The 15,304-nt window shown below is 40.5% G+C and overlaps 1 protein-coding gene across 19 annotated transcripts in view; it reads right to left on the bottom strand.

Annotated features, from left to right (window-relative positions):
* Positions 1 to 15,304, bottom strand: part of adgrb2 (adhesion G protein-coupled receptor B2) — a 261,515-nt gene that overhangs the window by 90,617 nt on the left and 155,594 nt on the right. For all 19 annotated transcript variants that reach the window (XR_010331918.1, XR_010331919.1, XM_064347657.1 and 16 more), the window contains 2 exons: positions 14,375 to 14,450; positions 7,330 to 7,432 (listed from right to left, as the gene is read on the bottom strand). Coding sequence is in view for 17 of the 19 variants with exons in the window: in XM_064347657.1 (XP_064203727.1) it covers positions 7,330 to 7,432; positions 14,375 to 14,450 (179 nt within the window). In the remaining 2 variants the exon portion in view is untranslated. The remainder of the gene's footprint in view (positions 1 to 7,329; positions 7,433 to 14,374; positions 14,451 to 15,304) is intronic.

Here is a 15,304-nt window from a genome sequence, read left to right as displayed (position 1 = left end):
TAACGGCCTCGCAGAGCGAATCTCCCAATCGCCATGCAATTGTACATGCATATCCTCAGCCGGGCAATTGATCTCAGTAATTGTTTCATGGGCTCCAGCTAATTGTATTTGTGACTCGTTGATATGGTCATAATTTTAAAAAATATACGTTTTAATTACAGTTGACCCTGAGTCTGTCAAGGGTCATATCAGTTATTTCTGTCCAGGGGAATGTTTAGTAGTCTATGTGTATTCTCCTCTGTGAAGCACATTACCCTTGATGGACCCAAATGGAACTAACTGACCTATGTAGCGTAACCTGCTTAGCTGGGTACACTAGCATTGCCATGGGAATATACACATAAATTGTTCTGCATCTGGATCAGCTCTGTGGTTGTAGCCTGCTTGTGCTGTCTTGGGTATACTTACATTAACCTTGTTTTACCTGGCTTAAGCTGAATATGCAAGTCACATTGGTATATTTTTGGAAGTGTGTGTGGTGGGTGGTGTGTGTGTGTGTGTGTGTGTGTGAGAGAGAGAGAAAGAGAGAGAAAGAAAATTCTGAGACAACAACAGCAGCAGCAGCAGTTGCAATAAGATAAGCTCATGAACTGAATGCAAATGATACTGCGATATTGAGTGGGATAGGATGATATAAATTATACACATGGAAATATAAATCATCACTGAACAAACTAAGAATATCAACAACTATTAACAACAACATTAGGATCAAAAATTCGAAAATTCTTTTAAAACAATACAGAGATGTTTAAAGGCTAAAGAATCAAGGGGTCAAATCAAGAAAAGAAAGCACTCAAGGTATACAAACATTCCAAAACTCAAAACAAGAATTCAGAAAAGGAAAATTAAAGGAAAAGAAAGACAATGAAAATTAAGAAGTTAGAATAAATTACATAAAAGTTAAGAGAACCCTTTTATGAAAATACTAAATGTTGAAAATCTCACAATACAGCTGTAATAGCCATTGTAATAGACTGTTAAATTCTGACAGTTGACATTTTGACAGTTGGAGCTCAGTTCCAAAATGTTAAAGGAATGTTATGGTTCAGAGCAGGAAGGTAGAGGCCTGACCTGCACTGTGATCAGAGACTCTGACAATATCACTAACGCCAGGGCCAGGAAACATCATAAGAAGAAGGTACTTAGGGAGTCACCAGAAACCCTGACTGCAGACTGCAGTAGTAAAGCAGATAAGACGACCAAAACAAACCTGCTGTTTTACACTGACTATCCCAGTGCCTGGTTATACAGCCCTCCAGACAACATTCACCCAACTTATAATGAGATTAACATGAAATTTCTAAAGGGAGACAGCTATACATTGACAAAATTTAACATAAATATTTATAACAACGGCACTGTTATGATCCAGGGCTATGAAACTAACCTGTAAAATTTTTAAAAAGAATTCTACCATACAAAACAAATAGCTGCGAGAGAGAGAAAAAAGATCCAGAACAACAGGCAACAACCTCCCCTGCTTTAGTCTCTCTCAGAGGAGATAGGCCTCTCACTGTCCATTCCAGTGTAGACAGATCTCATAAGACCCCCACGCTCACCCCCAGACTGCCTTACACAATGCAGCGTATGGAGGACTGCCTCTCACTACTAGAGTTGGAGATGTAGAGTGAACTCATAAATAAAGTCAGAGAGGAGGTAAAGCTGGTAAAAGAGGAGGCAAGAACATCCACCTCACAGCTGGGGAAACAAATTAGGGATCTACGACAGACAAACAACCCCCTAGCACAAGAGCTGACTAGCATCGGAGAGGAGCTAATGCAAAAAGAGGAGAAAATACAATCCCTGAATGAGGAAATAATCAAACTCAGTGCCACCACACTACACAATCATACACAGCGAGAAATAGCACAGCCAGGGGGACAACCAGCACAGCCAAGGGAAGAACCAGCACAGACAAGGGAAGAACCAGCACAGCCAGGGGGACAACCAGCACAGCCAGGGAGAGAACCAGCACAGCCAGGGGCAGAACCAGCACAGCCAGGGAAAGAACCAGCACAGCCAGGGGGACAACCAGCACAGCCAGGGGCAGAACCAGCACAGCCAGAGAGAAAACCAGCACAGCCAGGGAGAGAACCAGCACAGCCAGGGAGAGAACCAGCACAGCCAAGGGAGGAACCAGTACAGCCAGGGAGAGAACCAGCACTGCCAAGGGAGGAACCAGCGCAGCCAGGGGGAGAACCAACACAGCCAGGGGGAGAACCAACACAGCCAGGGGGAGAACCAACACAGCCAGGGGCAGAACCAGCACAGCCAGGGGGAGAACCAACACAGCCAGAGAGAGAACCAGCACAGCCAGTGAGAGAACCAGCACAGCCAGGGGCAGAACCAGCATAACCAAGGGTAGAATGAGCACAGCCAGGGGCAGGGAAAAGCACCACAGACAGGCACACAGCATGCAGCACAGCCAGCCAGCAGCCCAGCACAGCCAGGGAGAGAGCACAGGAAGCAACAGGAGCACAGGAAGCAACAAGAATGTCCGGTCCAACTGCCACTGAGAGACCCTCCATCATCTCATGCATACTCACTCCAGAGTCTTCACACCCTTCTCCAAATCTACATGCCCCACCTCCCCACCCCCTGCCCCACTGAGTACTGTCCATCCAAAAACAGCCATCCTCTTTGATTCAAATGGGAAATTAATAAACCATCATAGACTCTTCCCAATAAAAAGAATGGCAAAGACAAAACAATGTTGTGAGGATCTTTGCAAAATCTCTCAACAATACTACACTCAGCCAAGACCTCACCACCAACTATCAGAGGCAGGGAAGTAACACCCAGCACCTCAGAACTCAACCCAGCAGAACAGAGCCTAAAATAAATATCCTACAATCATATTTTAATTATTGATCTATGTTATCTATAATCTATATTGTTTGTCATTATACCCTATTTTACGCTATCATGTATTGTTCATGTAATGAGATCACTTATCAGTAACATAAAAGATAGAGATTTTAATCCTCCAGGAGACATGGCTCCACAGAGATGCACCAACTCACTGTCCCTCAAGCTACAGAGATAATATTGTCATCTCTCAAGAACAGCAATGTCCAGCATGGCAGATATGTTGGGGGCATTATATTATGGTACAAGGAAGAGCATGCAGGCTCTATTAAAAAATTAAAATCAAAATAGCAGACAAGCATGTCTGACTAAAAATAAGAAATGTCACATCCCCTATTCCTATTTGCTGCATATATTCCACCCTCTGAATCCCTTATTACTCAGAGGACTTGTTCCTAAATCTCCACACAGAAATCTGCAACTTCCAGGCCCTGGGGAACGTACTGCTATTTAGAGATTTTAACTCCAGGACAGGTACAAATCCTGACTTCAACAGCACCAAGGGAAATGATCATATATTCGGAACAACCAACCCATGTCACTCAATAAATTTAGCCTTGAGAAACAATTATGACAGTGTGGTTAATAATAATGGCAAAGAACTATTGAATCTCTGTCAAAGCCTATATATATATATATATATATATATATATATATATATATATATATATATGTAAATGGGAGGATAAGAGGCAACTGTTATTGTGTTATTGATATACATACATACAGTTGAGCTCATGGTAACAGTGTGGTAGACTGTGCCATCACAGACTTACAGCCCTCCTCCAAAAACACATTTACTGTCAGACCACAAACACTCTTGTCAGATCACAGTCAATTCATTGTGTTCATGAGAACACAGCAGTCCAACACACATACACAGCCCAGTAAACTGTACAACCTCAGTGCTTCCTACAGGTGGGCTCCAAACAGCACACAATTATACAAAGAGGCAGTTGGCAGTGATGAAAAAATATATAATTTAAACATTCCAAAACACAGAGTATCAACCCACAAAACTAGGTGTAAGTCTGACCATAAATTACTTAAATTATATATTTTTAGAAGTAGCCACAAAATCCACATTAAAAATGATAAACGAGAAAAATGATAAGTAAGGCAATTAAATTTATTTGATGAGGACTGTAAAATGATTAGAAAAAAGCTAAGAACTATCAAACCAAAACCATTAAAAATCTACACCGACGATACAGCGAAGCACTCAAACAATACAAACATACAATTAAAAATAAAAGACTGGAACACATCAACACACAGCTAAATGAAATTGAAGAGTCAATAAACCAAAACCACTTCTGGGAAACCTGGAATAATCTAAATTCAACAAAAAACTAAACAATTCAATTTGTGAAAGACATGAACGATTAGAATCATGTATTAAAGACAACCAAAACCACCTAGACAATCCTATAACTACTGAGGAGCTACAAGACAAACTCAGAGCCCTCAAATCAGCTAAAGCCAGTGGGCCTGACAGCATCCGGACTGAGATGCTAAATCATAGCAGCCCTGAAATGCAGAGCACTCTACTGAAACCCTTCAATCTTGTGTTGAGTGGATATTTCCTTGAGATCTGGAATCAAGGACTAACAACACCAATATACAGAAGTGGAGACAAATTCAACCCTAACAATTATTGAGGCATTGGTGTGAACAGTAACCTGGGGAATGTTTTCTGCAGTATTTTAAATGCCAACATACTTGCCTTTGTGATTGAACACAATTTCTTGAGTAAAAGTTAAATTGGGTTTCTTCCAAAATAATGTCATATATCAGATCATATTTATATCCCGTACACCCTAATAAACAAACATGCCCACCAAACTAACAAAGAAAAAATATTTGCATGCTTTATAGAGTTTAAAAAAGCATTTGAATCAATGTAGCGTGAATGACTATTTTTTTTTAAAACTTCAAAGTGGTGTAGGGGGTAAAATATGTAACATCACAAAATCAATGTATTCAGAAAACACATGCAGTGTAAAAACTGGAAACACAACAACTGAATTCTTCATGCAAGGAGTGTGGAGTGAGGCAGGGCTGCAGTGAATCCAACAGTCTTCAACATCTACATAAATTAATTGGCCACCATGTTGGAACAGTCTGCAGCCCCTGGCCTCACTCTTCATGACACCGAAGTCAAATTGCTGCTCTGTGCAGATGATCTCATCCTGCTATCCCCCACAGAAGAAAGGCTTCAGCAATGCCTGGATTGGTTGGGGCAGCACTGCCAGACCAAGGCCCTGACAGTGGACATGATTAAGACCAGTGTCATGATATTCTGTATCCACTGGGATACAGCTGCTAAAACTCAAAATAAGCTGGAATGCTACCAGGCCCTAAACAGAAACGATAAATTGGCAGAACATCTAGCCATCATTAAAAATATGAAACAGAGGGAGATCCTGACCAAATACTGTGTCAGTGACCACATCCTGGCCATTGAAAAGGGCCAAACCTGACTAGGACAGGCTGTGCAATCAGTGCACAAGCAAAGGGGTTGAGACATAAATTCACGTTCTTTTATATTGTACATATTACAATCAAGAAAGGGCAGAATTATTTTAAAATATGACCCTTGTTTTCCCCAATTTTCAATATATGAGTCACACACAAAACATATTATACACACAATAATATTAGGAGAAGGGCTACAGCCTCACAAGCAGTCAGATATGTAGCCACATGCCAGAATGAGAGACATGAAGAGGACACACTCCGCATCAAATATATAGATATATACATATATATATATTCATGCATTTACAATTGTTATTTTGTTGACATATATCAAAAAATGGGTAACTTACCATACTTTGTTTTTTTAACCTATACTATACATATTTGTCTATATTAGAATAAATGTGTATATATATAAATTACATGACCGAAAGTATCCAGACACCCCTTGGACTGGGGCTGTTTTTAAAGTTTTGGGCAAGGCCCCTTAGCTCCAGTGAAGGAAAATCTTAATTCTACAGCATTTGTTCACATTCTAGATGATTCTGTGCTTCCCCAACAGTTGGGAGAAGGCCCTTTCATGTTTCAGCATGACAAAGCACCAGGGCACACAGCAAGGTCAATATAGAAAAAGTTTTGTTGAGAACAGTGTGGAAGAACTTCACTGGCCAGCACAGAGCCCTGACCTCAACCCCATCCAACACATTTGGGGTCAAATGGAGAGCCAACTGTGAGCCAGGCCTAATCACTCAATCAGTGCCTGACCTCTCTAATGTTCTTCTGGCTGAATGGAAGCAAATCCATGCAGCAATGCTACAATATCTAGTATAAAGCCTTCCCAGAAGAGTGGAAGTTGTTATTCCAGCAAAGGGTGGACTAACTCCATATTAATGACCATAAGTTTTAATGAGATGTTGATGTCAGGTTTCCACATATATATATATATATATATATATATAGAATCATGGTTGAATCACGGTTATAGTTACTATAGCTAGCTTCATTTAGGATTGCCAACCATCCTGCGAAATACAGGATCGTGGCTTATTTGGACAGTAGAATGGGACGCATTTTCTTCCGTATCTTCGTGAACGACTGTGTTTATAGTAACTGCTGTTTTGAATATAATCCAATAGTTAGCTAGTTAGCTAGCTGGGATAACAAGCATGAAGAGAGACTATTTTAACCTAAAGCTGAATTATAATATTGGCTAGGTAACAAGTGACAGCAAACCTATCATAAAGCTGGCTGGCATTCAAACCCAGTTTCATAGGGTCCTAGAAAGACACTATGTCTACACTGCGTGACCACACCATTTTTAAATGCAAGACAGAGCCAGGGAGATGAATTTCATTGAGTTATGGTTGCATGCAATTTTCTTAAATAATGTAATGACAAAAATGACCAAAATTGGTGCTAACTGTATGGTATAAATCGAGAAGGATTTTTTTTCCCCTGACAGAATCATTGTTTTCGTAGAATTAACGACCAGAGGTGTTTGCTTAACAGCAGTGCAAATAGAACTATCAACAAGAGTTTTGCTTGACAACGGAAAACAAAACGCCGTGGAAGAATATTTCAATTAAAGGTAAAAGTAACTAATATCTAGTCATTGTTGGTGGCCCGTTGTGTAAGTGGAATAAACCCATCCAGGCTGTCCAGTTACTGGAAAATAATGTACTTCGGGGGTGGTTAAGTGACCTCGACTTCGCCTCAGCCACATCACCACCCCCGTCGTACATTATTTTCCAGTAATGGGACAGCCCGTCGTGGTTTATTCCTTACACATGCTTGCTGTGAGCATTGGGTTGTTGTATGCTGTATATGTGGTTTCCATGTTTCTGAGTATTATAGTACTATATGTATATATAGCTTTGGCAATATGACTGTAGTCGTCCTGCCAATAAAGAAATATAAAATTGAGAGAGAGAGAGAGAGAGAAATGGGTGCCATTTAAAAAAAGGACAGGATGCTCACATTTAAAAGCGGGTACAGCTCCACCACCACCATGGGCTCAGACAGCTTGGGTAGGGGCCGCACCGTCACCGTCAGGATCTTGGAGCTGATGACCAATGGGCTTCTGGAAAGGGAGGAGAGACAACAGAGAGCCAGTCAGTGCCTCGCACACTCTCATTCTGTGTGTGTGGCTGGGTGCAGGTGGTGCTGGGGCATATGATTCTGCCCCAGATGTGGAGTGCTTCATTTAGTGTTCTCTCATAATTAACAGGACATAAATCAAACTGCACAGCAAACAAATACACAACACAGAAATCCCATAAATATTCAACAACAGAGGCTGCAATCAGGCTTGTTCAAGTGCGGTGACCTGAATAAGAGGCTGAGGGTGGAAACAACATATGGAGACCAAGAGATGGCAAAATGGTACTTTATTTTAGCTTTTGAGTTCTGATTAGACTGACACACTTATTCAGATTGGTCTAGAGACAAAGGCATCTATCACATGCCCTTAAGTTGAAAAGCTAATTAGCTGTTTTCATATGCAAGGCATGAAGCCCCTAGGACCTGTTATAAAAAAAGAAAAAAGGCAATGAACAAACACACAAACTACTTTTTATGTTTTTGACGGTGTGTGTTACTAGAGAATTCCCTGTTCATCATAAGAACTGAGGGAGACGGAGAACTCGGTTATTCAAAAAGTGACCAGTACTGTACTGCTTTCAAATGTTCTCCAGTAGCTCTGTGGTACTTCCAACATTACATCTTATGGAACAATCAGCAAGGAATTATGGGAAGGACAGAACAGGCTGGGGGGTTCTAGAAAACAGCTCTGTGATCTTGGATTGTAAATACTGTAAATATCTCATGAGAAGAAGTGTCTTAAAATTGAGTATTATCCTGGATTATGGCTGTGTGTACAAATGGCAGAGGCCAGACTATTTTAATTGCTTAGCTGGGTGTGTGGTAATAGAACCTAATGACCAAATACAGGGCACTGCTAGCTTTTTCACATAGGCTTCTGGTATGACGGGTTATAGAAGTACAGAGTGATGGAGTGAAGTAATATCCCAGATAGAACACTGAGGAAAGAGACATAGGGCTTATGAGGCGCTCTGTCAGTTTCTGTCTGCGGGAGGTAGTCAAGACGTTGTGTGGAAGCAGTTTGCCCATTGGGGCTGCATTGCTTACTGCTGTTATGCTATTGAATCACATTCGTGTCAAAAGTATCAAACAAAACATTGTATCAAGTGTCAAACAAATCTGATGGTTTGCACAGGCATAGAAAAAATGCGGTATTTTCAATTTTTCACATTTTTGTTCCAAACTCAAAAGTTTTACTCTTGAAATCAATATTTTTTTTGCAATATTTAATTCTTTGCTCTCAATCAGAAATGTTTTGCTTGATAATTTTAACACAAATCTGTGTCAAAAGTATGATACATTCTTTGATAATTTTGACACAAATCTGATTCCACGGTTAGCGATGTACAGAGCCCAACAAAGCACCTACATCAGTCTTGCATCGGTGGGCTATCAGGGAATGGTGCACTGGCTTAGCAGAGCAGATCAAATACACACTGAATCTATTGTATATTTCTGGCTGAGCACTCATAAATAATACATATTAATAAGACCTACAGTACAGTGAGAACCATAATGTTTGGGACAAAGACATGTTTTTTCTTGATTTGGCTCTGTACTCACAATTTTAGATTTGCAGCCAAACAATGCACATGTGGTTAAAGTACCAATTCTCAGCTGTCATTAAAAAGTATTTTAATACATTTTGGTTTCTATAGAAGACCAAAGAATTCTCAAAGAATTCCCAAAGAATTCTCACCATAATGAAGAAAAACCCCTGCACCTGTCTGACAGGTCAGAAACACTCCACACGAGGCAGGCTTGGATGTGACTGCGACTACTTTCCACAGAAGACTTCGCAAACAAAACTATACTCAAATCCACACTCCCTCAATCCCTCAATTCTCCTCCCTCCTCCCTCCATTCAAATGTATGAAAGAACTGTAGCAATATTAACATTAGTTTGTCAACATGAAATGTATGAAAGCTGTGTATGTTATTTTTTGGGGGAGAATATAGTTTTTTGTTTGTACCGAATAAAGTTAGTTCGTTTTGAACATAAGTGAGCACAGCCTGGATTAGTTCATAAAACGGCTGCTTGAAGAGCTACTTAATGCCAGTATGCAAGTGTTAAGCAACACATCAATGTATCTCATGCTTGTGATCCCATTGAGGCAGCTTGCCTTATTGTGAGCGGGTATACTACTCAATTTCGAAAAATGCGTTCTGGGGTGGGTGGAGTAGGTGTGTCCATCTCATCTGCATTAAGTATTTTATATGCAAATGAATTTGTACAGTGTAGCTGCGCCTGGCTCATGAAACTCAGATCAAACTGTCAGACTAGGCTATTCAGACCAAAAATGAATCAAAATTCAGCAATTACATGGCCTATTTCTCGCCTCAAATGTTTTCAGAAACATTTTTAGTGGACTGTTTAGGTGGAACGTGAGAAACTTTATGAACAGGCCGCCATGTTTCTCTGGTTTGAAAATGTTGGGGTGAAACCAATCTAGCCAATCAGATGCCTGCAGTGTTTTGTCGTATTAAAACGTAAACAGACACATTTGTGGGCAGCAACCATTTTCTGGCTGGATATCTTGATTGACATCTACATCACGTAGCAGTACCTCCAAAGAGGTGCTCTGATATCACGATTGGGACAAGGCCAGAGTGGAATGCAGAAAGCATTTTTCAAACGTTATAGGGCAGCACCCCTTTTCTAACAGTTTTTCCTACCTCATGATATTGTTTCAGAAATGTTGAAATAACAGCATAGATTGAAATGTTTTATTATAAAGTAGGCGAACAAACACGTTTGCAGGTAAACGTGATCTATGGTGTAATTACCCTTAAAATAACTGTAACATCATAAGTAACATATACCCAAACCTAGGCTTGTCGTAGTGTTCGGTTAGCCAATGGCATACAGTGTGCACTCAGCACAGATGTAGCCTAGTTATTGCCACATTATCAATACCAGTATTTTGTCATTACAATTTACTCAAGACTGCAGACATTATTATTGCTGCTCTCAATGGGCCTCACACGAACACGATTGCACATAAAATTTACAAACAGCTGGCATTCATCATCATTGTACTGGGATAAGTACAAAAACTTATGTCTGCATATGTGTTAAAAATCTCATATTGTTTTTTTGTAGGAAAATTTTTAAGAACAAAAGTAAGAATAAATTAAGAAAAGTTTTGGGAATGAGGCCCAATGTTTTGAATGGAATTACGATCTGAGCCGTTAGCTGTGTTGTTATTTTATTGTCATGCCTTTCCTGTGTTTTGTGTATGTTTTTGGTGGTTTTTTTTTCCCCAACGGTTTTATGTGCACACCTGCCTATAGCAAGAATTTTCTTGAGGAATCATATGAATATGAATGAATGATCTTGAATAGAGGAAACCCTTTTGAGTAGATACACTAATCAGCTGTTTGTGTTTTACTGAATATAAACATTAATCTGACACTGTTGTCCACAAAGCAGACAAAACCTCACAAAAGCCACATAGCCATTAAGAAATTGTCAGCTGAGAAGATGAATGATTGGCTGAGGTAAAATGTAAGGATGAAAAAAAACCATGGTGATAGAAAAAAATCTTCTTGATAATTTTGTATCCACTAGGTTTGCCAACACATTTATTAACAACATAAAAGTAAGTTTATGCGTAATTATTTAAGTAGCTTCATGCATAATTATTTCTAACATACCCGTTTGTAATCAGTAAGATACAAGTTTGATATTGTTGTATACGCTTTTATATAAATTGTATCACGCATAAATAATAATATCAAACGCATAAAACATAATGTCCCCAAACCATATAAACTTCCTTTTCGCTGGTGACAAATGTCAAACTGAGGAAGAAAAAGCGTGAACAGGTGTTTCCTCCCCTCAATCACTCCCCTCATTTGGGAAGGGTTCCTTGCATAAACGTCATACATTAGTCACTGGAGGGCTCACTCCATTGGAGGGTAGGGAGTATGTGAATTCAGATTGGAATGCAGCCATATCATGCCGTTATATCAGAATGTTGAAAAGATCAAAGTTGGAAAGCTAAAGCAAGTTTTTCAAAGACAAAAACTGAAAAATTCTTGACTGGCCAAGTCAGTCACCCGAAATAAATCAAACAGAAAATGTGTTTCATATGCTGAAGAAAAAATTTAAGGGAAGTAGCCCACAAAACATGCAGGAGCTAAATATGGCTGCAGTACAGGCCTGGCAAAGCATCACCAGACAATATGTTCAGCACTGCTCAGGATTTGCGCCAAAGTACTAAAGCTGACTAATTTTGTTTGCATAACATTGATATGTCCCAAAAATTATGGTGCACTGAAATATATATATATATATATATGGGAGACAAATTAAAGGTAAAATGGACATAAAGTGTCTTAGTAAGGTGTTGGGCCAACACCAGCCACCAGAAAAGCTTCAGTGCGTCTTGGCTTAGATTCTACAAGTTTCTGGAACTCTACTGGAGGGATGGAACACCATTCTTCCAAAAGATATTCCCTCATTTGGTGTTTTGATGATGGTGGTGGAGAATGGTGTCTATCACGTCGATCTAAAATCTCCCATGGGTGTTCAATTGGGCTGAGATCTGGTGACTGAAGGCCATAGCATATGATTAATATAATTTTCATACTCATCAAACCATTCAGTGACCCCTTGTGGCCTGTGAATGGGGTCATCCTGGAAGAGACCACTCTAATCAGGATAGAAATATTTAATTGCAGGATAAAGATGATCACTCATAATAACTTTGTATTGGCTTGCAGTGGCTCTTCCCTCTAAGGGGACAGGTGGACCCAAACTATGCCAGAAAAAATCTCACCACAGCATAACACAGCCACTGGACCCCCTCACTGTAGGGGTCAAGCATTCAGGTCTTAACCTTTCTCTTGGTGTACGCCACACAAGCACTTTCCCACTTTTCGAGAATATGGTGAAGGATGACTCATCTGACCATATCACTTTTTTCCACATAGTCTAGTGCCTATGGTTTTTGCACCACTGAACTCTTAAATGTGCATTCATCTTGAGGGGTTTATGCACTGCAACCCTACTTTACTTTTCTGATCAGCCAATCACGTGGCAGCAACTCAATGCATTTAGGCATGTAGACATGGTCAAGACGATCTGCTGAAGTTCAAACCTAGCATCAGAATGGGGAAGAAAGATGATTTAAATGACTTTGAACGCGGCTTGGTTGTTGGTGCCAGACGGGCTGGTTTGAGTATTTCAGAAACTGCTGATCTACTGGGATTTTCATGCCACAACCATCTCTAGGGTTTACAGAGAATGGTCCGAAAAAGAGAAAATATCCAGTGAGCGGCAGTTCTCTGGGCAAAAATGCCTTGTTGATGGCAGAGGTCAGAGGAGAATGGCCAGACTGGTTCGAGCTGATAGAAAGACAACAGTAACTCAAATAACCACTTGTTACAACCGAGGTATGCAGAAAAGCATCTCTGAACACACAACACGTCAAACCTTAATGCAGTTCTGAAGGCAAAAGGGGGTCCAACCCGGTACTAGCAAGGTGTACCTATTAAAGTGGCCGGTGAGTGTATATAAAGAGAGAGAGAGAATGGGGAAAATATGAGCTTCTGATTATTAAAAGCTTATTATAAGAAAAATCTCCACCCCTCTACCCCAGAGCTGCACTTTCATGTGTCTACTCATGTGAAATATATGTTAGCCAACTGTCATGAGAAGCATTTCAATCATTTTCAAATCAAAGTGTCTGCATTTAATTTTTTCCTTCTGTTTTCTCCAATTACATAGGGTTTGCATGCAACATGTGTTATCAGGAGGCGAGCGGGCACAGAATGCTCCAACATTAAAATAAAACCGTCAGAAACTGTCGGCACAAACCAATCATTTATGAATCAGGACTGTACAAACTGGTCATGGTGTACTTGTATTGCATATGTTCCTAGTATTTATCCTGCCAAAATGGTTTGCTGTGTGAATTTTCAAATTTGTTTTGATGTGAAAAAATATCCAGATGATGTCATATATTTGGAGTAGTGTTGATGCTAGAAGGTATTAAATCAACATTACATAGCTAGCAAGCTAGCATTCTAAGGTGTTGTCATTTCCACCATTCAGCAGTGATATCATACTGAAGACACATTGTTAAAATATATTAGCTTGTTCCCTTTTGTGTTGCATACATTGGGTCTTACAGTTGGTACTTTCACAAATTCTATGATCATATTTTCATGAGGAACTAGCGACCAGTGCAGATAGCAAGCCAACAGCCAGCGGTAATCTTGCAAAGACTCCACATTTGAGAGCCACTGGTGTAGGACGTCATATCAAATACCATAACATACCCTTGGCCTGTGGAAATCTATAAGATGATGTACAGTGATGCAAACTAGGGTGAGCACATTGCACATTGCACATTGCAGCACATTGATCAATACATATATACAGGGGCATAAAGGTCAGTGTCACTGCAGGTTCTCATAGGGGAGCGGTGTTTACAGCTTCTTAATAAAATGTATGAATAGAACAAGGATCATATATTGCTACTGGCTATGTTCTAAAATTAACAATGCAGTTATATTATTGCGTCCTTAAAAGATACACGTGTAGCTTAAGGCATACACTTCCTCTTCAAATCCAATTTCCTACCCCTGGTTAGGGTTACAGCCCCCAGGTAAGGTATGTCTGTACAATTACTTCAAGGGATTTTCAAATTGAAGCAGAATAAAAATACATATTTTATGGATCCAAGATTACCATGAAATTCAAAGTAGCCAGACTTGTGCAATTTTACGGCAACCAGTCGATGAGACAATTGTTTTTTGGATGACTAACATATGCAGGATTTATCTGAACACTGGAGCTTCAAGGACCAGTACTGTACCAAAGCCTGCACAAACGCACACACAAACACACATGCATGCACGTACACACGCACGCACGCACACACACACACACACACATACACAATTCACTTACTCAGGTGCAGGCAGAATGAACCCCAGGGTTCGGTACAGGATCGTTCCAATCACGAAGTAGGTGGTGTCATCCGATTCTGAGGAAAGGACATAGAAAACAGAAGTATTATGATTACCCTGGTCTTCCTGGAAAGCACTGCACACCAGCTGTATCAGAGCCCATTTAAACTGCACGGTTTGCAGTCAGATAGAGATACAAACTATTGCACAGGCCCACTCTTGGAAAGCCAAGAACATTGGAGTAACGTTTGTCATAACATTGGCCAGGCCAGAGAGGGTCTGACCCACGCGGCCCAGTTCATCCTGTTCTGCATGACTCATTCATCCCGCTCTCCGGCTTGGACGATGACAACTTCCTCCTGGCAGCCCTCTCCACCAGGGTTATTCACCCCCCTCCTCTCTAAATGATCCAGATTGGCCTTTTCCCTGCCAACCGACTCCCGTGCCACCCCTCTCCTTAGCCCATTCCATTCTATGTGGATTGGCAAACACACTGGCATACAATGCAGCTTCAACTGCACAGCTGCCCCATATCTACAGGCCTCCCCAAACTGCATGTGCACCCTGTGATTGATCATTTGTCTGTCCTTCCTCTCCGGTGACCCAAAACTGGCAACCCCCCTTCTGGCCGAATGAGTACTTTAATGAGGTTCACAACGTCATCAGGGCAGTGCCTTAGTCAACTTCTGACTTTCTGTCCTCTTCTGAAGATGTCCCCTTGCTCTGTGCTCAAATTTGACCTGAAATGGCACAGTGCAGGCTCAGATAGTTTATTTCACTTTATCAGCACTTGTCTGAAGTGTCCATTGGGGAAGGAATGGATTTTATTATTGGGTGAACAGAAGGAAAAAAGAGTAGCTCAAACACAGTGCTTACACACTGGAGAAAATTGACTAAGAATGAATTTCTTGAAGTCAACTGTAAATTGCCT

This window comes from Anguilla rostrata, chromosome 8 (genome assembly GCF_018555375.3).
Source record: "Anguilla rostrata isolate EN2019 chromosome 8, ASM1855537v3, whole genome shotgun sequence".
NCBI lineage: Eukaryota > Metazoa > Chordata > Actinopteri > Anguilliformes > Anguillidae > Anguilla > Anguilla rostrata.
This window is presented reverse-complemented; position numbering and strand designations above follow the sequence as displayed.